The sequence below is a fragment of the Pituophis catenifer genome, unplaced genomic scaffold (assembly GCF_029215685.1).
Source record: "Pituophis catenifer annectens isolate HBS135680 unplaced genomic scaffold, rPitCat1.0.hap2 SCAF_16, whole genome shotgun sequence".
NCBI lineage: Eukaryota > Metazoa > Chordata > Lepidosauria > Squamata > Colubridae > Pituophis > Pituophis catenifer.
The window spans coordinates 13,667,471-13,692,228 of record NW_027256896.1 but is presented as its reverse complement, the minus strand read 5'-3'; the positions used below and the strand labels follow the sequence as shown (position 1 = coordinate 13,692,228).

General features: G+C 43.6%; 2 protein-coding genes across 2 annotated transcripts; both read right to left on the bottom strand.

The window, feature by feature from the left end:
* Positions 1-612: 612 nt before the first annotated feature.
* RRN3 (RRN3 homolog, RNA polymerase I transcription factor) lies at positions 613-20,238 on the bottom strand. Its single transcript, XM_070954941.1, has 18 exons — positions 20,067-20,238; positions 18,613-18,716; positions 18,093-18,149; positions 17,076-17,165; positions 16,833-16,962; positions 15,311-15,367; positions 13,814-13,877; positions 12,304-12,373; positions 11,591-11,689; positions 11,034-11,111; positions 10,183-10,300; positions 8,846-8,976; positions 7,418-7,548; positions 7,108-7,292; positions 5,843-5,951; positions 4,356-4,508; positions 3,679-3,766; positions 613-2,947 (listed from the first exon to the last, which is right to left on the bottom strand). Exons 2-18 carry the CDS (start codon positions 18,703-18,705, stop codon positions 2,801-2,803), a joined length of 1,800 nt encoding a protein of 599 aa, XP_070811042.1. The 5' UTR covers positions 18,706-18,716; positions 20,067-20,238; the 3' UTR covers positions 613-2,800.
* Positions 20,239-21,485: 1,247 nt separating this feature from the next.
* Positions 21,486-24,078, bottom strand: LOC139325405 (transmembrane protein 238-like). Its single transcript, XM_070955258.1, has 2 exons — positions 23,472-24,078; positions 21,486-21,763 (listed from the first exon to the last, which is right to left on the bottom strand). Exons 1-2 carry the CDS (start codon positions 24,007-24,009, stop codon positions 21,690-21,692), a joined length of 612 nt encoding a protein of 203 aa, XP_070811359.1. The 5' UTR covers positions 24,010-24,078; the 3' UTR covers positions 21,486-21,689.
* Between the last annotated feature and the right edge of the window lie 680 nt (positions 24,079-24,758).

Genomic DNA, 24,758 nt, shown 5'->3' with positions numbered 1-24,758 from the left:
GAACGGTGTTATCTTCCCACCAAAGGTGGTCCCTATTTTTCTACTTGCATTTTTTTACGCGCTTTCCAACTGCTAGGTTGGCAGAAGCTGGGACAAGTAATAGGAGCTCACCCCATTACGCGGCGCTAGGGATTCAAACCGCTGAACTGCCGACCTTCCAATCGACAAGCTCAGCGTCCTACCCACTAAGCCACCGCGTCCCTTTGCCATAGCTTTTCTCCCAGTTTTTAGGCCAGCACCTTAATCACTCTGCCAAACTGGCTCGCAAATTTTCAAACACCATATCCCAGAAAAATGATCCATTCTAGGGCAAACGGTTGTGGATGGTCTCCTCTTAAGCAGGTCTCAAGCCAATCTTTAAGATCATCCCAAATGTTTGTTTAGTGGTGTGGTTGTAGAAAAATCTGTTGCAGAAAAACGACTGTCCTTAATCCCAACATTTGTTGCCAAGCTTCTAATTTAGAGTTGAATTTGGACTTTTTTGAGAAAACAATGTCCATGGAAGCAAAAGGGCCAGGGGACTCAAGGAATCCCCTAAACTGGTAAATAGCTCTGTATGCTAATAATTTCAGAGGGATAATGGTTGAGCAGACAAAAACAAAAACAAACCCATTCACTTTTAATAAATAACTTTTAATCTGTAGAATTAAATAATGACAGAATCGTTCAGCTTTGTCAAATGAAACATTTTCATTAGAAATATAACAAAACCTTAATAACAAAAAAAAAAAAAGATTATTTGCTCGCATAATTCCTGAAATGTGGGTTTCATTTTTGAAATGACCATTCTTGCTTGTTGCTCCACATTGGTTTGGGTTATTTAAAAAAAAAAAAAAAAAAAAGTAGCAGAAATTGTAAATTTTGGTTTTGGTCTGCCCAGGCAGAACGGGACCAAGATCTGAAGATAGTAATTCAGCTTTGGGTAGAAAGATGATCCTTAGTCCAAGCCAGTATTATCAGCTTATCCAGGCAAAATAAAGGTAAGATCTTAAAAATATTCCTCTTGGCATCTGCAACTCATTCACCCTCCCAATTTATGACCCCCCCCCCGCCTCAAATTTACTTCTGTCCCATCCAGGGGCTTGCAAACCAGCGTTTGGAAACTACGTTGTTATCCGCAGGGGTGAAATCCAGCAGGTTCTGGAGAACTGGTAGCGGAAATTTTGAGTAGTTCGGAGAACTGGCAAATATCACCTCTGGCTGGCCTCCGAGTGGAATGGGAATGGAGATTTTGCAGTATCCTTCCCCTGGAGTTGGGAGGGAATGGGGATTTTGCAATATCCTTCCCCCAGGAGTGGGGAGGGAATGGGGATTTTGCAGTATCCTTCCCCTGCCACGCCCACCAAGCCACGCCCACAGAACTGGTAGTAAAAAAAATTGAATTTCACCACTGGTTACCCAGTTTCAGAGAGATACTTCCACGATGTGGAAAACAGCTCTCCAAAGGCCAATGTTTGAAATCTAAATTGCTGGAATTTGGTGGAACAGGCTGTCTATGGAAGTTTCAATCTTGGCAAGTACAATCTTGGCAAAATCCTGTGATTTTCACACATTGGCTGTTGTGCAACAAACCACATGCGCCACTGAAGCTAAAACTTTTATATAGAGTCAGTGGGGTAAACTACAGAGTTAGGGCTGGCTCTACTATAAGCAGAGGGCATATCACTCCTGGTAGCAGCTGTGGGATAACAACAAGGTTTTAGTTGGGTGCCATGTGGCTGGCTAAATACCACTTCAGCCGGCAAACTTCCTTTGTGTTCAGTAGCACGGAGCACTAGATGATGGTATGGAGAGTCAGTTGTCATGCCAGTATTTTTATACTTAAAGCAGATGCTATCTTATTTTTTTGACATAAAAAAGTAGAGATTCCCCTTGCACATATGTGCAAGTCATTCCCGACTCTAGGGGGCGGTGCTCATCTCCGTTTCAAAGCCAAAGAGCCAGCGCTGTCTGAAGACGTCTCTGTGGTCATGTGGCTGGCATGATTCAACGCCAAAGGCGCACGGAACGCTGTTCCCTTCCCACCAAAGGTGGTCCCTATTTTTCTACTTGCATTTTTTACATGCTTTCGAACTGCTAGGTTGGCAGAAGCTGGGAGAAGTAACAGGAGCTCATCCATTACGCGGCGCTTGGGATTCGAACCGCTGAACTGCCGACCTTTCGATCGACAAGTTCAGTGTCTTAGCCACTGCTAAGGGAAGCCACCGCGTCCCTTTTCTTTTGACATAGGCCACGTAATTTAACAGAAATCAGAATAACCCCAAATCTTATTTTATACAACTCCCCTGAATATGAACATCTCAGATTGTTTTGGCATAACTTTTGACACTCTTATCATATTCTCGGATTAAGCAGAAATCTTGTAAAAGCTGTATTCAAATAGGCCTCTCTTTTTTTAGCCCAAAGAAGCAGATCTCTGGGTTCTGATTAGCAAGTTTGCTTTGAAAATGTAGCTTTCTTTTTGCCTTTTTAATCCACAGGCATCAACATGCAGCACCATCATTCTCTGGATCAGTGGATCACAGTGTTGTGTTAAATCAGAGGGGGTCTGTCCCAAAATAGGGAAACGCAAAAGGAAAAAAAAAAAAAAGTAATGTGAAAATCTAATGGTTCTGATACTTGCAGCTTTTTGTAGTAAATAAAGTACAAAAAGTATCATCCTATCCGGGATGCAAACGTTCAGTTTGGATAGCTGAATTAATGCAAGAAATGAAGAATTTAGAAATTGTTCCCCCATCTCCTGCCAAAGGTCTCATATATATATATATAAATGTCATTGCTATCTGTTGCTGTCCAAAGATCAGAGCTGCAGTTCGACTGGGGGTGATCCGAGACTGGTTTCTGAACTGTGAACAAGAGCGTTGAAGGAGCTTGGCGTCATGCTGATCATGCCATCATTTTGGGGGGTTTCACCCCTCAAGAAATCGTCTTCCTCTTCACCTTTGCCCTGCATAAAAACACACAATAGTTCAAAGAAAACGAAAATGGCAATACGATGGCTTAAAACAGTATCTCCCAACTTTGGCCATTTGAGAAGATGTGTGTTTAACTTCCAGAATTCCCCAAGAAGTGTGCTGGCTGAGGAATTCTGGGCTTTGAAGTCCACACATCTCCGAATGGCCAAACTTGGAGACGCTGTTTTAAAGAAAGAACACACAAGCACTTTCCAATTCGTTTTTCATCACTGCTCTCCCCTGGATTTGTGGGATGGTTGCCGAACTATCTTCTCAGGAGGACCAAAGACGCTGAAGATGCTGGAGTTCACAACATCTGGGAGCTGCAGGTTCCCCACTGCTGATCTAAGCTGACCTTCTTTTTTTTTTTTTAAATTTGATTTATATGCCGTCCTTCTCCGGAGACTCAGGGTGGCTTACAGTGCGTTAAGCAATAGCCTTCATACTTTTGTATATTTTATACAAAGTCAGCTTATTGCCCCCACAAACTGGGTCCTCAATTTACCTACCTTAGAAAGGCTGAGTCAACCTTGAACCTGGCAAGATTCGAACTTAGTTTAATTGCAGACAGCTGGTTTTAAATTACAGTGCTTAGTCTGCAGAGCTATCCAGGCTCCTGAAAGCCCTCCAGATGTGCGGGAATTAGCAATCTTCCCAGCCCAAGGGAAAAGCAAATATCTTTCGCAAGAAAACAGGCTGATGGAGCTTGAATGAAACGACTCACCTCATTGACGGGTTCTGCCGTCTCCTTGAGGTCCTCAGCGTTCTGCTCTTCCCAAAACTGATATAAAGGATTGATTGTGTTCTTTGATCTGAGAAAGAGGGGATGAGAGAAAGAGAGAGGGCAGGAGAGGGAAAGACAAAACACGAGATGTTGCTTAACAGGAATTGTACAGAGTTGAAAGTGCACAACTTTAGTAAGACTGTATTGCTATTATTCTTCTCATCTTTCCTATTACCTATCTCCTTTTCTACTTATGACTATAATGGTGCTTGTATCTTTACGATTTATATTGTTTTAGTTAGTGTCCTAGGACGATTTATGCTGATTCTATCACCCAGTGTTGTAGCTTATGATTCATGACGAATGTATTTTTATGACGAGTATGATGATGATTTATCACTTATAGCTTTTATGCACACTGAGAGCATATGCACCGAAGACAAATTCCTTGTGTGTCCAATCACACTTGGCCAATAAAGGATTCTATTCTATTCTACATTCTTATTCTAATTCTTTCAGTTGATGGGATATAAATAAGAAGAAATGGGCTTCTCCAGGGTTGACTCTAGATTAGGGGTCCTAACTTGCACAAAAATACAGGCCAGTGTGCCCATTGGAGTTGAAAAAACCAAAAAAACATGTTTCAGGTGAGGGTTGCGCATTTCTCAACGAGGTACCTTTTAAGAATGTAAGGATCGAACGGGAAAAAACTGTCAAGGGGGTTTGTGGCCGTCTCAATGGACTCTCCCCCACAGCTGCTTCGGACAACTGGCAATATTTGTCTCCGGTTTCTCTCAATGATGGTGTCACAGAAGGCCACCTGGTACTTCCTGGAAGGAGGGAGGAGGAAGAGGAAAGTAGAAAAACGGAAGTTATTTTAAAGTTCACAATTCACAATTCCATCAACCTGTTTCATCTACATTTCACAGAAGAGCTTCTGAGGGCAAGGTATGGAAACATCTTCTCCCTTGGTCACCTGGGAGCTACTCTTTCCTCATTCCAGTACTTTAGCTGCCTTCTTCTGTGTTAGTAAAGAGACAATACTTTGAACTATTAAATGTTGTACCTTATGATTCTTGACGAATGTATCTTTTCTTTTTATGTACACTGAGAGCATATACACCTAAGACAAATTCCTTGTGTGTCCAATCACACTTGGCCAATAAAGAATTCTATTCTATTCTGTTCTGTTCTATCCTATCCTATTAACTACTACTATTTTCTCTTTCCTTAGCTTTCCTCCTTTTGCTGAGGTTTCCTTCAAACTAGGACAAGGCCTGAAATTCTTGGGAAAAGATCCCCAGGATGTCAGTGAAATAAGAGTAGAGTTTCTTCTCAAACAAGTATCTTCTCCTTCCTCCAGGTTCAGAGAAGTAAATATGAGGTTGCTATCTTGGCACCGGTTAAGCTAGGACCGTGGAAATGGAATAAACCCAAGATTTGGATCCTCAACAGGCTAATAAACATTTCTGGATGCATCAAATCCTTTCTCTGTTTGAGCAACAGCAGGAACTGCAGATGAGATGTCTACAGTTTTGCATTCAAGAAATGCCTTAGCTTAGACCAAAAAATGTCCAAAACTTGATAACCTTAAGATTTGTGGACTTCAACTCCCAGAATCCCCTTAGCTGCCTGGGGAATTCTGGGGGTTGAAGTCCACAGGTCTTAAAGCTGCCAAGGCTGGACACCCCTGCCTGGGACTGATTTAAAACACGTAAGAAAGAAGGAAAAACGTGTCCCCACTATCGCCCCATTTCTATATGCATTCAATAAATGGACAGAGTCCCTCTGCAACACACTCCAAATTTTAGAGGGATTGTTGGCGTAAACAAATGCATTTAATGAATAAACAAACTTTGCAAGAGAGAAAACCAAGAGCCTTGGTAGTACAAGGGTTTAAAAAAGCACCCTGTTATTAAGCTGCTTAAGACCAGCTGCCTGCAATTACTGCAGGGTTCGAATCTCGCCAAGGCTCAAGGTTGACTCAGCCTTCCATCCTTTCTAAGGTAGGTTAAATGAGGACCCAGTTTGTGGGGGCAATAAGCTGACTTTGTATAAATATACAAAAGGATGAAGGCTATTGCTTAACGCATTGTAAGCCGCCCTGAGTCTCCGGAGAAGGGCGGCATATAAATCAAATTAAAAAAAAAAAAAAAAATTGTACCTGGTCAGGGCAGCAAAAAGACTCACGATGGTTGGCAGGCAGACCTTCAGGGGGTTTAACTGGCACAGAACAATGCGCTCAAAGTTTAAGCTTTGCAAGTAGGCCAAACCTTGAAAACAGAAGACCAGAGGAATTGACTACATTCAATCTTGGCTTTCTACATTTAACAAAATTTAATTCTAACAGAAATACATTGAAACCGTTCTGATGTTGTAGAGGCTTCTAAAAAAAGACACTATTCTCCGGGAAACATGGCTTAGCACAGAGGTGTGAAACTCAAGGCCTGCGGGCCACATCCCGCCTGCGAGGTGCTTAGATCTGGCCTGCGGGTTTGCCCTGGAAACAGTGAAGGACCAGCCCACGGTGCCTCTGCCAGCAAAAACAGAGCTCAGGGAGGCCGCACGAGCTCCGTTTTGACCAGCAGAGGGTTTCAGAAAGCTGTCGTGGCCGATAACGGAGACTCGATGAGTGATGTCGAGCTGGCCATGGCCTCCCGGACACGTGTCCCCCCCCCTGCCCCTCGAGGTCAAACACAACCCTGATGCGGCCCTCAATGAAATAGTTTGACACCCCTGGCTTAGTAGATTCTTAGTAGATCAATGAGAAAAATGCATACAGGTAATTCTCAATTTACAACCATTTTTTTTTAATTTTATTTTATTTTTTTAATTTGATTTATATGCCGCCCTTCTCCGAAGACTCAGGGCGGCTTACAACGCGTTAAGCAATAGCCTTCATACTTTTGTATATTTTTATACAAAGTCAGCTTATTGCCCCCACAACTGGGTCCTCATTTCACCTACCTTAGAAAGGATGGAAGGCTGAGTCAACCTTGAGCCTTGGCGAGATTCGAACCCTGCAGTAATTGCAGGCAGCTGTGTTAATAACAGGGTGCTTTAAACCCCTGTACCACCAAGGCTCTTCTTGGTGAGAAGAAGTTTGTTTAGCGACTTTTCGAAGTTATAAAATCACTGGGAAAAGTTTGAAAAAAGCAGGCAGTTTACTTTATTTATTTATTTATTTATTTATTTGTTTGTTTGTTTGTTTGTTTCAATTTCTATACCGCCCTTCTCCAAATAGGACTCAGAGCGGTGAACAGCCAAAGTAAAAAACAGGACATACATTTGTGGGAATGTAATGATTCTAGGCTGATTCCGCTCTTGACTCCACCCCCAGGCTCTGCCTGTCCTCCTCCTACGCCCAGGCTAGAAACAGACATGTTCCGCCCACCTCTTCTTCTCCTTGTCTGGTGAACTTCTGCTCACCTTTCTTGAGATTTCCATCCAGGAGCTGCTTGTGGCGAAAGATGACAACGTAGAACACAGCCTGGCAGGCTGCGTAGAACGGGCCGTGGAGCGCAACGTCGCAAAATGCTCGGGACCCCGTTCCCTGGTTGTCGATGTAAGTGTGCAGCCAGCTGACCAGGAGATCTAAGCAGGCTTTCACTGTCCTGAAATGATTTTAGAAAAAACAAACAAAACATGGCTAAGTAACCAGACGTGGGCTGACATCTTTGGGATGTAGCCTTGCTTGGCAGGTTAATCCACCCAAGGATCACTCTGGTGACCTACTTACACAATGGGAATAAATTTGGCCCGTGCCAAAAAGCTGCCAATGTAGTTCCCGGTGGTTTGTCGGATCACAGCAGGAACATTTGGATTCTGTAGCTTTTTCCAGAGATGTTCCACAAAAGCCTCTGCGATTACCTGGAGGACATACACAGCTGTTAAGGCTGGGGCAGTGACCACAGGTATCAGTTAGTCAGTTCAGAGAAAAGATAAGCCCTCACATCCTGGACATAAATGGTTTCAACTCCTACCCTCAAAACGACACTATAGGGCTCTGCACACCAGAACAACTAGACACAAGGACAGTTTTTTCCTGAATGCCATCACTCTGCTAAATAAATAATTCCCTCAACACTGTCAAACTATTCACTAAGTCTGCATTTCTATTACTATTAGTCTTCTGATCGTTCCTATCACCCATCTCCTCCCACTTATGACTGCATAATTTATTGCTGTATCCTTACGATTTATATTGTTTCCTAGTATGATTCGCTTGCTTATTTGTACCCTTTGACCATCATTAAGTGTTGTACCTTAGGATTCTTGACAAATGTATCTTTTCTTTTTATGTACACTGACAGCATATGCACCAAAGACAAATTCCTTGTGTTTCCAATCACACTTGGCCAATAAAGAAATCTAATCTAATCTATTCTATTCTATTCTATTCTATTCTATTCTATTCTATTCTATTCTATTCTATTCTATTCTATTCTATTCTATTCTATTCTATTCTTCTATTCTATTCTATTCTATTCTATTCTATTCTTATTCTTATTCTCTCCTCTCCTCCTCTATTCCTATTCTATTCTATTCTATTCTATTCTATTCTATTCTATTCTATTCTATTCTATTCTATTCTATTCTCTATAAAGTTGGAATCAAAGGTTTATTTTATTTATTAATTTGTTTAAATTTATTTGCCCCCTATCTCGCTGTGGGGCTACTCTAGGTGGCTTACAATAAAAAATGAAAAAAAATGAAAAGGTATTCAGAAGTCAATTAATAGAATAAACAACAAAGGAACAGAACGAGAACTAAATACATCAATAGTTCCCAATGTACTTCTTTTTTTTTAACTTCCATTTTTTTAAAATTAGATTATAAAGTATTATAAAATGCAAAAATACGAAAGTAAATAAAAGAGCAGTGAGAGGGAAGGGGAAGGGGGGAGAGAGAAGTGAGGAAAGGTAGGGAAAAGAAAAGAAACATCAATTTCTAACTTCCGAATAGTTCCCAATGTGCTTCTTGTCCAACTAAAAGCAAATAACTGTTTTCCGTCAGGGATTTGGGGTGAGGGCAATAGCAGGAGGTGACTTGGTAGGTTTTAGCCAGTTTCACATTTTCTTGGAGTATAGGACAGGACAGGAAGATCCAGTTAAGAAAGGGGAAAAACATAAGAAGGAAGGGAATAAAAGTTTATTTGATTATTTACCAATCTGAAACCAGAGAGGTAGAACATGATGAACTGCACGTGACATGATCCGTGGGTGGTTAAAATCAGCTTATCAAAGATAGCCACAAGGTCTCGGTATAAATCTTTGGTGTTGCCAACATCAATTTTCCCTAGGAATAAAAAAAAAAAATTATGTTCCTAGAATTATATGCTAAGAGCCTGAGTAAGGTGGCTCAGTGGTTAAAACAATGAGCTTGTCAATCAGAAAGATTGGCAGTTTGGCGGTTCGAATCCCTAGCACAGGTCTCCTGCGTGAGCAGGGAGTTGGACTAGATGACCTCCAAGGTCCCTTCCAACTCTGTTATTGTTAGAAAAAGAGGTTAAAAAGGCTGTTCGTTTGTGCAGCTTTCAGATGCTGAATATTCTATCATTAATACATTCTACAGAGGAATTATTGAGTCTTGTCATCTGCACCTCTATAACTGTCTGGTTTGGCTCTGCAACCCAACAGGATAGACACAGATTTCAGAGGATAATTAGAATTGCAGAAAAAACCATGGCTACCAACCTGCCTTCCATGGAGGACCTGTATACTGCACGAGTCAAAAAGAGGGCTGGGAAAATATTTACAGACCCCTGCATCCTGGACATAAACTGTTCCAACTCCTATCCTCAAAACGAGGCTATAGAGCACTGCACACCAGAACAACTAGACACAAGGACAGTTTTTTCCCGAACGCCATCACTCTGCTAAACAAATAATTCCCTCAACACTGTCAAACTATTCACTAAGTCTGCATTTCTATTACTATTAGTCTTCTGATCGTTCCTATCAGCCATCTCCTCCCACTTATGACTGCATAATTTATTGCTGTATCCTTACGATTTATATTGTTTCCTAGTATGATTCGCTTGCTTATTTGTACCCTTTGACCATCATTAAGTGTTGTACCTTAGGATTCTTGACGAATGTATCTTTTCTTTTTATGTACACTGACAGCATATGCATCAAAGACAAATTCCTTGTGTGCCCAATCACACTTGGCCAATAAAGAATTCAATTCAATTCTATTCTATTCATCATCTATCTATCTATCTATCTATCTATCTATCTATCTATCTATCTATCTATCATCTATCTGAAGGGGGAAAGATTGACTGTCCTTAATTAGAAGAACTTGAATTGGCTTAAGAGGAACAGAAACCGTGGAGCTAACGGATGATATGTTTTCCATTTACATGCCCAAATTATGAATTATGGCAAATAACACAACATCATCATCCAGGAATTCCTTTCAAGTGGCTGCCTACATTAAGCCCAAATGCTCTGCTCAGCACTGCCAAATAATGCTGGGAAACTGCCCCAGGTTTATTACCATTAACATAGCAAACATCTTTAATGTAGGAAAACATCACGATCATCAAGATGTCGAGGCGTTCTGCAATGGGGTGAGCCATCATGTCACTCTTCTCCGCGCTCTCCCCATCTTCATCCTGTTAAAATCAAAACCCAGATAAATATAGGTGGTGCTCAAACTTACAACAGTTCACTCACTTTCTGACAGTGAGAGCAATCAACCCATGGAACGGAAGTCGCTGTCAGCCTCCACTCTTTCGATGCTTACTTGCTCGGCTGCCATGGAAATGGGGGAGTGGGAGCTAGGGGTATTCTTGGGGGGGGGGGGAGGAAAACAAAAGTGAATCTTTGCAGCCGTTCTTTCTTTGAAGTTGTTATGTTTCAAGGTCAATGGTCAGGGCATACCAGAATGACGACACTGCCAGACATGTGCTCCCACATGACCCCTGGATTGGATGATTTACGCTGGACAGTTGGGAGGGGATGCTTTCTATATGTGATTTTCGTGCCTATGCTTCAGATCTTGCTTTTCTATGGTTGCGTTCAGTTCATATTCAGTAAAAGTACCTTTCTTCAATGAAAATGGAGTTGGGGTTTTTCTTTCTTGAGTATTGAAAGGAGGCACACCTGACAAGTCGCCTTCAGAAGTTGTGGGAGCTTCATATATCCCTGGAATAAAACTCATCTAGTTCCGATTTGAGTAAGAGAACTTCAAAGCAGCAACGGGAATCAACGCTGAGATTAAAAACTGGTTACATTTTCTGATAAGAAACTATTCCTTAAAGAGTAAAAAGCTATTTGGCCTGTAAGATTTAGGATAATATGTGTGTGTGTGTGCGTGTATTAATACCGTATAATGACCAAACTTACCATATTGAAGAGTCCCTTCTCACTGTTTCCCTCTTCATCTTCTTCGGCAGCTTCGATATCTTTTCTTGGGGCGCTTACCTGTTGAATTAAAACGGGATGAGCTTGAGTATTTCTTAAGTTAATAGTTAAGGTACAGAAGTGTGTTACAAGTGAGGGCTCCTTGATACTCCCTGAGTTGGTTGTTTTCTTGCAGATGTTTCATTACCTAAATTAGGTAATATCATCACTGCTAGAGGAGAATGTTCAAGGAAGAGCAAACCTCACTCCTTCTAGCACTGATGATGTTACCTAGTTGGGTAATGAAACATCTGCGAGAAAACAACCAAGCTCAGAGAGCACCAAGGACCCCTCATTTCAACCCTGAGCTACAAATATTCTTCTTTTATCAATGCATAACAAGTATATTCCTTATCTCATTGCCCAACAGTTCAGTAAATACAAACATAGCAGCATCGTTTACTGAAGAATATGAGGTTTGCAAAGTTAAACCAGTTTTCACAAGGGGAACTATGGAGACCTTTTATAAACAACCACAATTTACAGCATTCTGTACTTACATCAATTTTTAGCAGCTTCTCAACAACCAGCTCCAAAATGTCATGCCTTAATGATGGGATATATACGCTTATTCGTAGCAAATTATGGAGATAACATTGCTGAAATGGAAGAGTTTCCCATGAAAACACTGTCAAGGAATTTTAAAAATCACATCTAGAAAACTAAGAGAAACAAATCTGAGGATCTCCAATTTTTATATCCTATTTTAGAATCATCACGTATTTAAATACAGCATTCCTTAAAATTTTATTTATTTATTTATTTATTTTTAAATTTGTATACCGCCCTTCTCCGGTATACGCACTTTTTATCATACTGCTCAAACACAATATATCCATCGGAGATGTTTTATCTGAGAAAGCAACTGGGTTCGTACGTAAGTGGATTTATTTATGGTTTATTAAGTTGCCATTTGCTAATTTCACACATGCTAAGCCACAAGCCATGCTGTGCAAAACACAATCACTTCTACAGAATGGGAAAATAAAACCAAACCAAACAGATTGGGTTTAGCAAAGGTAAGCAAAACTAATAATTAAATATCCAAAGGAGAAGAAGGCTTCGGTAATAATCATGATGGACTACCAGTTGTTTCTGAGGCATCAAGATCACATTTTCCACTAACAGATTTTTTAAAGCAGCCTTGAATTAAACGAGCAGCAGACACCAAAAGCACGAAAGAATCTTCATTTCCAGAAAATCAGGTACTTACTAATGTTCTTTCTGATTTATTAATAAAGGGAAACTTTTCAGCCAGCACTGGCATGAGAAATTGTGGTGTCCTACAACACAGAAAATATAATAGATAAGCAAAACCATCCTTTATTTTGTTATGTGGACTACAGACAAGATTTAAGAGGGAGCCTAGAAGAGCAAACACAGACGCAGTGGAAAAGTGCTCCCAGAACTGATCGCACCACTATTAATTCATAGTCTGGAAACGTCTTCAAATACCCCGTTTCTCCAAAAATACAACCTACTCTGAAAGTAAGTCCTGGCTTGATTTTTACACGTGTGCCCAATATAAGCCCGACCCCCAAAATAAGGCCTAATTAGTTTTTATAGTTTTTATCCCAGAGCTATAATTGCACTCAACAATGAACTAAAGGACCACCATCAGTGAGCTGTTAGACAGCATTACTTGGTCTGTGGTGTGGATGCTTGGGTGGTTTAGGGGTGGGGAATTGTGGTGGGTGGGAGGGTGTTTGGGGATTGTTATGTGTGTTGGACCTGGTCTTTGGGTGTTAAGTGAATTTCGTTGTATGGGTATACTGTGTATACACGTACAATGACAATAAAGTTATTACTGTTAATTAAGATCCTGCCCACTCCAGAGTGCATGGGTAAAAATTAAGCTAAGGTGGGGATGGGGGGAGGTGCATGGAGCTGCCCTACTACTTACCTTTGGACAGTTGCAGCCAGGTCTCGCGCACCCCGACGCCTGCCTCGCCGTCCCATTTCTTCTGCAGCCGGCAAGGCTTTCCTGAAGGTCTCTGTAGTTGATAACAAAGCTCCGGATCGATCCGGAGCTCTGAAATCGGCTGCAGAGGCCTTCAGGAAAGCCTTGCCGGCTGCAGAAGAAGTTCCTGAAGGCCTCTGACAGTGAAAACGAGGCCAGGGATGACGTGCACAAGTGAGGTTAGTCAGTGGATGACATCCCCTGAAAATAAGACCTGGTGCCCTTTTTTGGTGGCAAAAAAACATATATATAAGACAGGGTCTTATTTTCGGGGAAGATAATACTGTTCCTGTCTGTCCTATGCACGTTTGATGATTCTGATTGTGTTTACAGGTTTCTCCTTCTCTATGGAACATCATTTTCCCCAACGTATGATTTGCTTTTCCAAAAAAAATCACTCCTCTTTTGTTTCCTATGGGAGGGGCCAATCACCTCCAAGGTATGGCTTTACTGCCAAGTCGACCCTGCTTTCGGAGTTTTCTTTTCTTCTGGCAGCTCTGTGCATGCGCACACTGGGAATAGGCTCCAGCTGTTCCTCTGCCTTGCTGCTGTCTACGTCCTTCTCTGCCTCCGATGCAGAGCCCTCGTCCGAATTTCCCCAGCCCCCAGGACTGGCTCATGTTCCTCCCCAACCACATCACTGTCTGACTCTGCTGTCAGCTCTGTTGGCCGCCAGTGGGCCACAACATGGGCAACAAAAAAGCAGTTTATGTTACACATTGTCTTCCCCCGGCCCAGAAAAATAAAAGATATTTTAACTTACAAAGGGACGTATTTCACAATTGTCTGCAATGCTCTGTGGCAGGTGGTGAAGCTCTCGACAACATCTGCAGAGATTGAAAAGCAACATGTCTGTTTATAACCCAGAAAGTTGATGGATACAAGCAGACCTCTATTTTAGACGTGGTCAAGAACTTCTTCCAATTTCTGAGGGCGGTTTTGTTGCTACTGTATTATTTATCCGCACTATATATGAGAAACCTTTTTTCAATATGACCTGCTTCCTGCAGACACCCTGTTCAAAAAAGGCTGCACTTGGAAAAATGCCAGCCTTCGATTTGGAGGGTTGCAAGAGAGATCGACACAATCACGGAGGAGCGGTCGCTCAACTTGTCACAATGTCTGAGCAGACTCTATGGTTTTGAACACTAAAGGACCAGGCACATTCAAGATTTATAGACAAGGTGTCAGGTTTCGAGGTCGTCTCAAATAAATTGCATTTCAAACGAAGTCTTTGATGAAAAACTCCCATTTATTAAGCACGACATTCTAACTCTGACTCCATCGTAGCCAACACTGACTTCCTGACCCAAAACCCTCCCTTTCCTTTCCCCACTCCTCTGCACTCATTGGCCATCTTCCAAGTCACTCTACCCCTAATCTACTGCTCCAGCTCAAAGGAATTTCCCCCCTCCCATCCCATCTCCTAGGGGATATTGTCTCCAGGGAAAATAAGTAGGTGAAAAGTCAAACGTCCCTTTCCAGACGCCTCTGCTTCTCCTTCTTATGTCAGCACTAGAGTAAATGCAGCTTGAAGTGCTGACGCAAGGGGTATAGAATTCCCATTGCTTAGCAAGGCAGTTGTTAAGTGAGCTTTGCATGATTTTATGACCTTTTTTTTTTGCCACGGTTGCCAGGCGAATGGCTGCAGTCATTAAGTGAATCATCTTCCTCTACTGACTTGGCTTGTGGGAAGCTGGCTGGGAAGGTTGCAAATGGCGATAGCAATATCAATAGCACTTAAGACTTATATAGCGCTTCACAGGGCTTTACAGCCCTTCCTAAGTGGTTTACAAGTCAACTTATTGCCTTCAACAATCTGGATCCTCATTTTACCAACCTTGGAAGGTTGGAAGGCTGAGTCAACCTCGAGCTAGTCAGGATCGAACTGCTGGCAATCGGGAGAATTAGCCTGCAATACGGCATTCTAACCACTGTGCCACCACATGATCACATGACCCGGAACACATGCCAGTTGCCAAGTGCCTGAAACCTGATCACACGATCATGGGTAGCCTATGATGGCTGTGAATGTCAGTCATTTTTTTCCAATGCCGTTGAAAGTTCAAATGGTCACTGAACGAATGGTTGTACGTTGGTCAACCTGTGGACTCCCATCTTTTACCAGGGCCACACTGAATCAAGTAATACTCCCTTGGGTGCAGAAACCCAGCTAGAAAAATAGAAATAGTATACAAAATGGGCAGAGTACATATAGATAAAAGAATCAATCAAGAAATAGAAAAAGGGAAGTACTCACTTTCATCATCGTCCGAATCAGAGATGTCCACATCGTTCTCCCGGATGGTTATTCGGGCTGGGAAGAAACAGAGGAGCTTATAGTTATCTTGTTGATCAACAAAAAATGCCTTGCAGAACTATCTATCTATCTATCTATCTATCTATCTATCTATCTATCTATCTATCTATCTATCTATCTATCTATCTATCTGAAACACAGCTTTCCTTAAGAGGTTTACAACAGTCTCCCACAGAGCTTTGGGGGCTGTGAACCCAGACTTGAACCCAAGTTTCCTTGCTTTGAATTCCTATCATTAATTCTAAAATAAACAAATCTGAGGGGCGGCCACAAAGAAGAGGGAGTCAAGCTATTCTCCAAAACACCTGAGGGCAAGACAAGAAGCAACGGGTGGAAACGAATCAAGGAGAGAAGCAACCTAGAACTAAGGAGAAATTTCCTGACAGTGAAAACAATTAATCGGTGGAACAACTGGCCTCCAGAAGTTGCGAATGCTCCAACACTGGAAGTTTTTAAGAAGAGGTTGGATAACCATTTGTCTGAAGTGGTGTAGGGTTTCCTGCCTAAGCAGGGGTTGGACTAGAAGACCTCCGAGGTCCCTTCCAATTCTATTCTATTCTATTCTATTCTATTCTATTCTATTCTATTCTATTCTATTCTATTCTATTCTATTCTATTCTATTCTATTCTATTCTATTCTATTCTATTCTATTCTATTCTATTCTATTCTATTCTAAATGAGAAACCACAGCTGCTATTATTACTCTGGGCAAAAAGGCGATTTTATCTATTAACAAAAAAAAAAAATGAATTACGTATTTTTAGGACTACAAGACACACTCCGCCCCCCCCCCAAAGTGGGTGGAAATGTCTGTGCATCTTATAGAGCGAATACAGACCCGTTTTTGTCTCCCGAACCCTCTGTGGGTCCCGTTTTGCCCTCCCCAGCGTCCAGAAGCACTCTGCAGGCCAAAAACGGGATCCGCGGGTCCTGGCACAAAAATGGGCCCGTTTTTGGCCTACCAAGTGCTTCTGGACGCTGGGGAGAGCAAAAACGGGACCAGCAGAGGCAAAAAACTATTTTTGTTTCTTGTTTTCCTCCTCTAAACCTAGGTGCATCTACTAATCCGAAAAACACAATAGTATGCTTTTTGGCAAGACAGATTTTATTATTACTATTCTTATTTATTATTGACTAGCACTGATGATGTTACCTACTTTGGGTAATGAAATGTCTGCAAGAAAACAACCAAGCCCAGAGAGCACCAAGGACCTCTCAAGACAAGATTTTATTACTATTATTTTTTGTAACACTGAAGAATTATTTTTCCCTTCTCCAAAGTAGATTCATTCTCTTAGAGGTGATGTATAGGGAGAGTCTTTCTGTTTTCTGTTTCTTGGTTTTTTTTAAGTTGGGTAGCTGTATTCTTAGGGATGGAGGGTTCATTTTTTTTTTCTTGGCTGTTAAAATATTTTCTATTCTATTTCTTTCAATAAAACTAGGGGGAAAAAAAGTACTTACGGGGTACAAAGTGCGAGACGATCATTTGCAGGCATGGCCTAAGATAGATTGTCTGAGCAGACACTAAGTTACTCAGGAAAGCTAGGTACTCTTCCACCACAGGCTGGCTTCGTCTCAACCACGGCACTTTCTGCATTTTTAGAGACAACAGGATCAGAAGTTGCCCCCCCCAAATCCAAAGCAAAAAGTGCCCCCCCAAATCCAAAGCAAAAAGAGCACCCAATGCAACCAGAGAATTCTTACCAACAGGATGATAATTAGTTGTTCAAACTCCTTGGTCAAAAATGTAATAGAAGACCGGAATTCAGAGAGCCAGTTAATAATCTGGTCATCCTAAAAAACAGAAGCCATCATATCTTAATTACTAAATCACACCGGCTGTCAAAAGTTTTAGCTGGGGTGAGAAGCGGTTAGTTTGCTTTTAAGATAAAGACCATCAGACCAACAGCCTGCCACATTTTGCTCACACATTGCTTGTCACGACTTAAGTGTGTCAGCTAGATCAGCCTCTCAATTTTGAAACAGCAGAAGGAGTTAAAGGTTTTGTGGGGTCCCTGGTGCTCTCTGAGCTTGGTTGTTTTCTTGGAAGACAGGTATCTCCGAACAGTTGCAGTCAGACAGTGACGGAGATAAGTCTTGGCTGGATCCACGCCAGCGTCGGAGAGACAAGCGCACGCAGCAGAAAAGGAGGGGTGCCAGAGATTAAGCTGAGTCACTGGACCACATCCCACAGGGGATAAAAGGGGGTGTGGTGGCCATTCAGGCTCTGTGACGGACAAAACTAAACAACTAGCGAGTCGCATTGTATCTCTGAAACTACGTTATCTGCCTGCTTTGGATTTAATACGGACTGGACTTGACAATTCTGTGGCTTTGTGTATTTGTTTTGGTTTATCTGATGGAGGATGAACACCTCCCTCTGTGAGTAAAGTTCTTGGCAAGCAGCTACTGGGTTGCTGCCAATCCTGTTATTGAAGGAATTTATTGTCTGCAAGTTTTATTTAATTCCTGGCTGACTGTTTGTGTGCGTGTGTGAGACGGGGACAGAACAGTGTGATAATGTTTTATTTAAAAATGAATTTATAAATCTGACTGGATTCATTTTCCAGATTGTGTTTGGGTAACTTTCTGGCTCCTCAGCAATTATAAACTATAACCCATAAAGAATACTAAAAAAAAAAAAGATTCAAATTATTTATTTCATTCTTTCTTAAATCTAAGGAGGCCTTTCAGAGTATTTGAATGTTATAGAAATCTTACTTTTATGTCTGGATCCAACAGCTGATGCTTCAGCAGATCAAACTCAGTGGTCTTGCCCTGAAAGAGAAAATGTGCAATTTTGAGCTCTGCATAAAGAACTCCACAAGGAGTGGTGAGGTGGCCTAGAGGTGGAGCTCTTGCCTCACAATTAGGAGGCTGCGAGTTCGATCCTAGGTAGAGGCAGATATTTCTCTCCTTGGGCATGAGAATATATCTGCCAAACAAAACTCTGCATTGGCGACAGGAAGGGCATCCGGCCAGTAAACACTGCAAGCTCCATTCAGTTGCCCAGACTCTATCCGTTGAGGGATTATAGGATCGTTAGAAGATGATGATGATAAAGAACTCCACAAATCCTTTTTCCCAGATATAGTATATAATTTCCTCATCAGTGGAGAAAAACAAAGACAAAACAGTTCCTCGTGGATGAATTATCAGTGTTAAAAACAGAAAATGTTATAAACGCATCCCATACATTGGATGCATTTTTTTTCTTGCAAACACTACCCTACAGCATTACCTGTTGATATTTCAGTAGGATTTCTGCCAAAGTACCACCGAATCTGACCGTCTTTTTTGGTGGCGATCTCAGGAATTCATCCTCAGCCAACATGTCAGAAAATCCTTAAAAAAAAAAATTGCAATGCAAGATTGGCATCTGACCATGAAAGTGAAAAACGTTGGATGTTGATGAATCCGCGGCTAGGATAACCAACCGGTGTTAATTATTCTGGGGAGGATGGGAGTTGTAGTAGAATCAGGGCCCCCGACTTCTGGTAGGACAATCTACCCTCCTGCAGGCCAAATACAACCGTGGTGCTGAGGATGATGGGAGTTGTGGTTGAACCAGGGCCTCGAGTTCTGGCAGGACAATCTAGCCTCCTGCAGCCCAAATACAACCCGGATGCTGGGGATGATGGGGGCTGCAACAGAATCAGGGCCCTGAGTTCTGGCAGGACAATCTAGTCTCCTGCAGTCCAAATACAACCAGGGTGCTGGGGATGATGGGAGTTGTAGTAGAGCCAGGGTCTTGTTCTGGTAGGACAATCTACCTTCCTGGCGACCCTACAGCCCAAACACAAGGGCAGTGCTGGGGATGATGGGAGTTGTGGTAGAACCAGGGCCTCAAGTTCTGGCTGAACAATCTACCTGTCAGCACTTCAAGCTACATTTACTCTAGTGCTGACATAAGAAGGAGAAGCGGAGGCGTCTGGAAAGGGACGTTTGACTTTTCACCTACTTATTTTCCCTGGAGACAATATCCCCTAGGAGATGGGATGGGAGGGGGGAAATTCCTTTGAGCTGGAGCAGTAGATTAGGGGTAGAGTGACTTGGAAGATGGCCAATGAGTGCAGGGGAGTGGGGAAAGGAAAGGGAGGGTTTTGGGTCAGGAAGTCAGTGTTGGCTGCGATGGAGTCGGAGTTAGAATGTCGTGCTTAATAAATGGGAGTTTTTCATCAAAGACTTCGTTTGAAATGCAATTTATTTGAGACGACCTCGAAACCTGACACTACCCTCCTGGCGGCCCTGCAGCCCAAATACAATCAGGGTGCTGGGGATGATGGGAGTTGTAGTAGAACCAGGGCCTCAAGTTCTGGCAGGAAAATGTACCCTCCTGGCGGCCCTGCTTGCAGCCCAAATACAATGGCGGTGCTGGGGGATGATGGGAGTTGTGGTTGAACCAGGATCTCGTTCTGGCAGGACAACCCACCTTCCTGCAGCCCAAATACAACCGGGGTGCTGGGGGATGATGGGAGTTGTAGTAGAAACCAGGGCCTCAAGTTCTGGCAGGACAATCTACCCTCCTGCAGCCCAAATACAACCGGGGTGCTGAGGATGATGGGAGTTGTAGTAGAAGCCAGGGCCTCCAGTTCCGTCAGGGCAATCTACCCTTCCAGCTTCGGTCCTGAGGGGTCAACAAAACCCCCATCAGAGCCAGGTACGTAGAAGACACGACTCCTCGGTCTGGCCTACCTCACAAGGCTGTTGTGAAGCAGTAGACGACGCAGAAAGGGGGGGGGACGGAAAGTCCTTTCCCCCCACGCGGCCCACACCTCCTCTCCCCGCTCGGCAGCCTCCGCCGGCTCAGCCGCGCTCCGTCCTCGCCTCACCAAACCTCCGCCAGCGCCGCCGCCTCTTCCCCCTCATGCTCCCGGAGAGTAAAGACAGCCTCCTGCGCACGCAGCAGCCGCCGCCGCCTCAGCTTCCGCCCGACACCGGAAGCGAAAGGCCGCTTCCGCCCGGCTCCCGAAAGAGAAAGAGGGAGCTCACGCGCGCCCCGCCTCTTCCGGCTCGCGATCGAACGCCGCGTTGGCTGGAATCTGCCGAGGCGCCTGCGCAGAAAAGAGGCGGGGTGGGGGTGGGGGGGCGGTGACTGCACGCAGGGGTTTTATTCCAGATGGAAATAAAAGGAATGGGAGACTCTCCATAGACGTCCTATAAAAATGAATTATATGACATTCTTAATTTTTCTGCTTGCCAAAAAAAAAAACCCAAAACCCGGATTTTTATTTTAGAAATAAATGCAATAGAGTGCAAATAGTCAAAAGCTTCAAGTTTTCCATGGTGTTGCATTTTTTTATTTTATTTTTTTTACTTCTGGTTACTTTTAGATCGCTTTCCATAAAATGAAAAAGAGTTATATGACATTCTTAATGTTTCCACCTTCAAAAAAAAAAAAAAAAAAACACCCAGATTTTTCTTTTGGAAATAAATGCAATAGAGTGCAAATAGTCAAAAGCTTCAAGTTTTCCATGGTGTTGCATTTTTTTTATTTTATTTTTTTTACTTCTGGTTACTTTTAGATCACTTTCCATAATGAAAAAGTTATATGACATTCTTTATGTTTCCACTTTCAAAAAAAAACAAAAAACCCCAGATTTTTCTTTTGGAAATAAATGCAATAAAGTGCAAATTGTCAAAAGATTCAAGTTTTCCATGGTATTGCATTTTTTTTTTAAACTTCTGGTTAGTTTCAGACCACTTTCCAAAAAAAAAAAAAAAAAAAAAGGAAAGATAGGTATATGTTTACAAATCAGTGCAATGTGCAATGGCAACTAGTCAAAAGTTTCCCCTGCAAAATTAAGAAAACAATGAGAATTGGAAAGACCCTTTTAAAGAAAATTAAAATCCTCCGGCTGGTTTATAAGTAGCTGATTTTAAGTTTCCCTTTAAACGTGCAAAACACAAGGGCAAGCATGGATCTCAGGTCAGTGGATTCCAAGGGGGATCCACCTTCAACCCCCTTCAATTTGGATCCAATATCTCAGGGTGACTCCAACCGGCAGTAAAACTTTTTTTTTTTAATGTGTTGTTGGGCACTGAAGGAAGTTTACTATAGAGTTTTTGACTTTCGCTTCAAGATGATGAGTAACTGGGCAATTCTACGTTTACTTTAAATTTTTATTTTAAGTTCGGAAGCCCTAATGCTTGGTTCCACCTGTTATATAAGAGACATCAACCTTGTCCAGGCCCATAAATTAACTTCCAGTTCAGTAACTGAGCCCAGTCCTTTTATGATGCTGTTTGATTGTCTCTGGGAGGCATAAAACAGTTTTTCCAGGGTGTTATAAACTGTTTCAGAGAGGGTAATTATGTTTAGGTCTTTTTGTGGAGTCCAATGATTTTGAAAAAACTTGTTTGTGTTCCACGATCTTGGGTTTCAGGCGAATCTGGAAAAGAAATTCCACCGGTTACTTTACTTTTATTTGATTTATATGTTTTTTGTATTTTTATCTTGGCTGTTCACCGCCCTGAGTCCTCCGGGAGTAGGGCGGTATACAAATATGATAAAATAATAATAATAATAATAATAATAATAATAATAATAATAATAATAATAATATACCGCCTTACTCCCGAAGGACTCAGGGCGGTGAACAGCCAACAATAAAATACATACATACAAAATTTAAAAAGCAGAAATAAAATCGAATTAAATAGTTTGGCTCAGACAGATTAAAAAAACCCAATCAATTTAAAAGAAATTAAACTGAATATTAAAAATTATTAAAAATTATTTAAAAAGAGGGAGAAAGTTAGGCCAGGCCCGCCTGGTGGAATAAAAAGGTCTTAAGAGCGTGGCGGAAGGTGCGCAGATCCAGGATCCTCTATCTCTGGGGGGAGCTCGTTCCAGATAGTAGGTGCCCCCACAGAGAAGGCCCTCCCCCTGGGGGCCGCCAGTCGACTACTCTTCCCGGAAGGTTGCCTTAGTAAAGTAGTAATGAAATGAACAAAGGTGAAGAGGCTTGGATGAGGATCCCAAGGTCGAACGCAGGAGTGATCTGCTACAAACTGCTCCCTCTTCGACATTTATGAAATTTACCATAAACCTTTATCGTTTTTATTAATAACTCAAGGCAGCAAACAGACCTGAGTATTCCTTCCTCCTGCTATTTTCTCCATAACAACAAGCCTGTGAGATGGGTGGGGCTGAGACAAAGAGGGAAAGTCACCCAGTTGGCTTTAGTGGAACTAGAATGCCCTGTCTCCTAGTGATTGGCTCAAAGTCACCCAGTTCCAGCTGGTTTTAGTGGAACTAGAATTCCGTGTCTCCTGGTGATTGGTCCAAAGTCACCCATCTGGCTTTAGTGGAATTAGAACTGTCTCCTAGTGATTGGCCCAAAGTCACCCAGCTCCAGCTGGCTTTAATGGAACTAGAACTCCCTGTCTGCTGGTGATTGGCCAAAGTCACCCAGCTGGCTTTAGTGGAACTAGAACTCCCTGTCTCCTGGTGATTGGCTCAAAGTCACCCAGCTGGCTTTAGTGGAACTAGAACTCCCTGTCTCCTGGTGATTGGTCCAAAGTCACCCAGCTGGCTTTAGTGGAACTAGAACTCCCTGTCTCCTGGTGATTGGTCCAAAGTCACCCAGCTGGCTTTAGTGGAACTAGAACTCCCTGTCTCCTGGTGATTGGCCCAAAGTCACCCAGCTGGCATTCATGGCTTAAAGGGGGACTAGAAGTCATAGTCTCCTGGTGATTGGCCCAAAGTCAGCCAGCTGGCTTTAGTGGAACTAGAACTCCCTGTCTCCTGGTGATTGGCCCAAAGTCACCTGGCTGGCTTTAGTGGAACTAGAACTCCCTGTCCTGGTGATTGGCCCAAAGTCACCCGGCTGGCATTCATGGCTTAAAGGGGGACTAGAACTCCCTGTCTCCTGGTGATTGGCCCAAAGTCACCCAGCTGGCTTTAGTGGAACTAGAACTCCCCACCTCCTGGCTTCCAGCCTGGCATCTTCTATCCGACACCACTACCTAGTTTTTTGCCACAAGCCCTTCAACCGAAGAGCTTCTTCGACGTGATGGGCACGCCACAAAGGCAGGCAGGCAGGCAGCCTGGCCTGCCTGTGCAAACGAGCCAAGCGGGCCGTCATTATGACCTACCCTGCGGGGCTGTGGTGCCGGCGCTGGAGGAGGAGAGGCCGGGCAGGGAAGGGGCCTGGCTCGAGCTTTCCTGGATGCGGGACGGCCGCTGCAGCGTCTCCAACTCGCTGGGGTGGCTGATGACGCTGGTGGAAGCGGCGAAGTGGGCGCGGAGGCGGCCGACCTGAGACGGGACGGAGGCGGAGGCGGCGGCGGAAGGCAGCGAGAAGTGGGCGCTGAAGGCGCGGGCGAGGAGAGCCAAGCGCCGGGCTCGCCAGCTCTCCAGGCTCCAGGCGTCGGCGCTTCGCCAGCTCAGCCCCACGTCGTCCCGCAGCTCCTCGGCCGGCACCTCCAGGTTGCCCACGTGCCAGAAGACCCACCAGGGCAGGCTGAAGAAGACGCCCACGCCGCCCAGGTAGATGAGCAGGTCCGACACCTCCGTCTCCAGCAAGCCGCCCACCAGCAGCCCCGCCAAGCCCAGCGCGTCGAAGAGGAGCGCCAGCCCCAGCGCGCACCGGCACCGGCTCCGCTTGCGCCGGGGAGCAGCCTCCCTCGCCATCCTCGCTCCTGGCAGGCGCCCGGGGGAGGGGGGGGGTTGCTGGAGGGAATGAGACCCTCAGCCACCCACCCACCCTACCCCGTGGGCGGAGGGGCCTTGACGTCAACGCCGCCGCCCCCCCCCTCCCTGGAAATGCCTCCACGAACTCTTTTAACAGGAACGGAGTTGGAAGGGGCCTTGGAGGTCATCCAGTCCAACCCTCTGCTCAGGCAGGAGATCTGTTCGAAGGGATTCGAACCGCCGACCTCTTTTCTTTCTGATCGACAAGTTCAGGGTCTTAGCCTGTAAAAGTCCCAAAGGTGTCTTTTTCTCTCTCCTTCCTTCCTCTTTCCTTCCTTCCTTCCTTTTTCTTTTCTTTCTTTCTCTCCTTCCTTCCTTCCTCTCTCCCTCCATCCTTTCTTTTTCTCTCCCTCCTTCGTTTTTCTCTCCCCTTCCTTCCTTTCTTCTCCTTCCTTCCTTTCTCTCTCCCTCCCTCCATCCTTCCTTTCTTTCTCTCCTTCCTTCCTTTCTTTTTCTCTCCCTTCCTTCCTCTCTCCTTCCTTTTCTTTCTCTCCTTCCTTCATTTCTTTCTCCCTTCATCCTTCCTTCCTCTTTTCTTTCTTTCTCTCCCTTCCTTCCTTCCTTCCTCCTCTTTCCTTCCTTCCTTCCTTCTTCTTTCTAGGAGGTGTAGGAAGTTAGCACCCACCCCTTTCCTAGAGGAATGAATTATACTGCTCAAAAAAATAAAGGGAACACAAGCAGAAGACCTC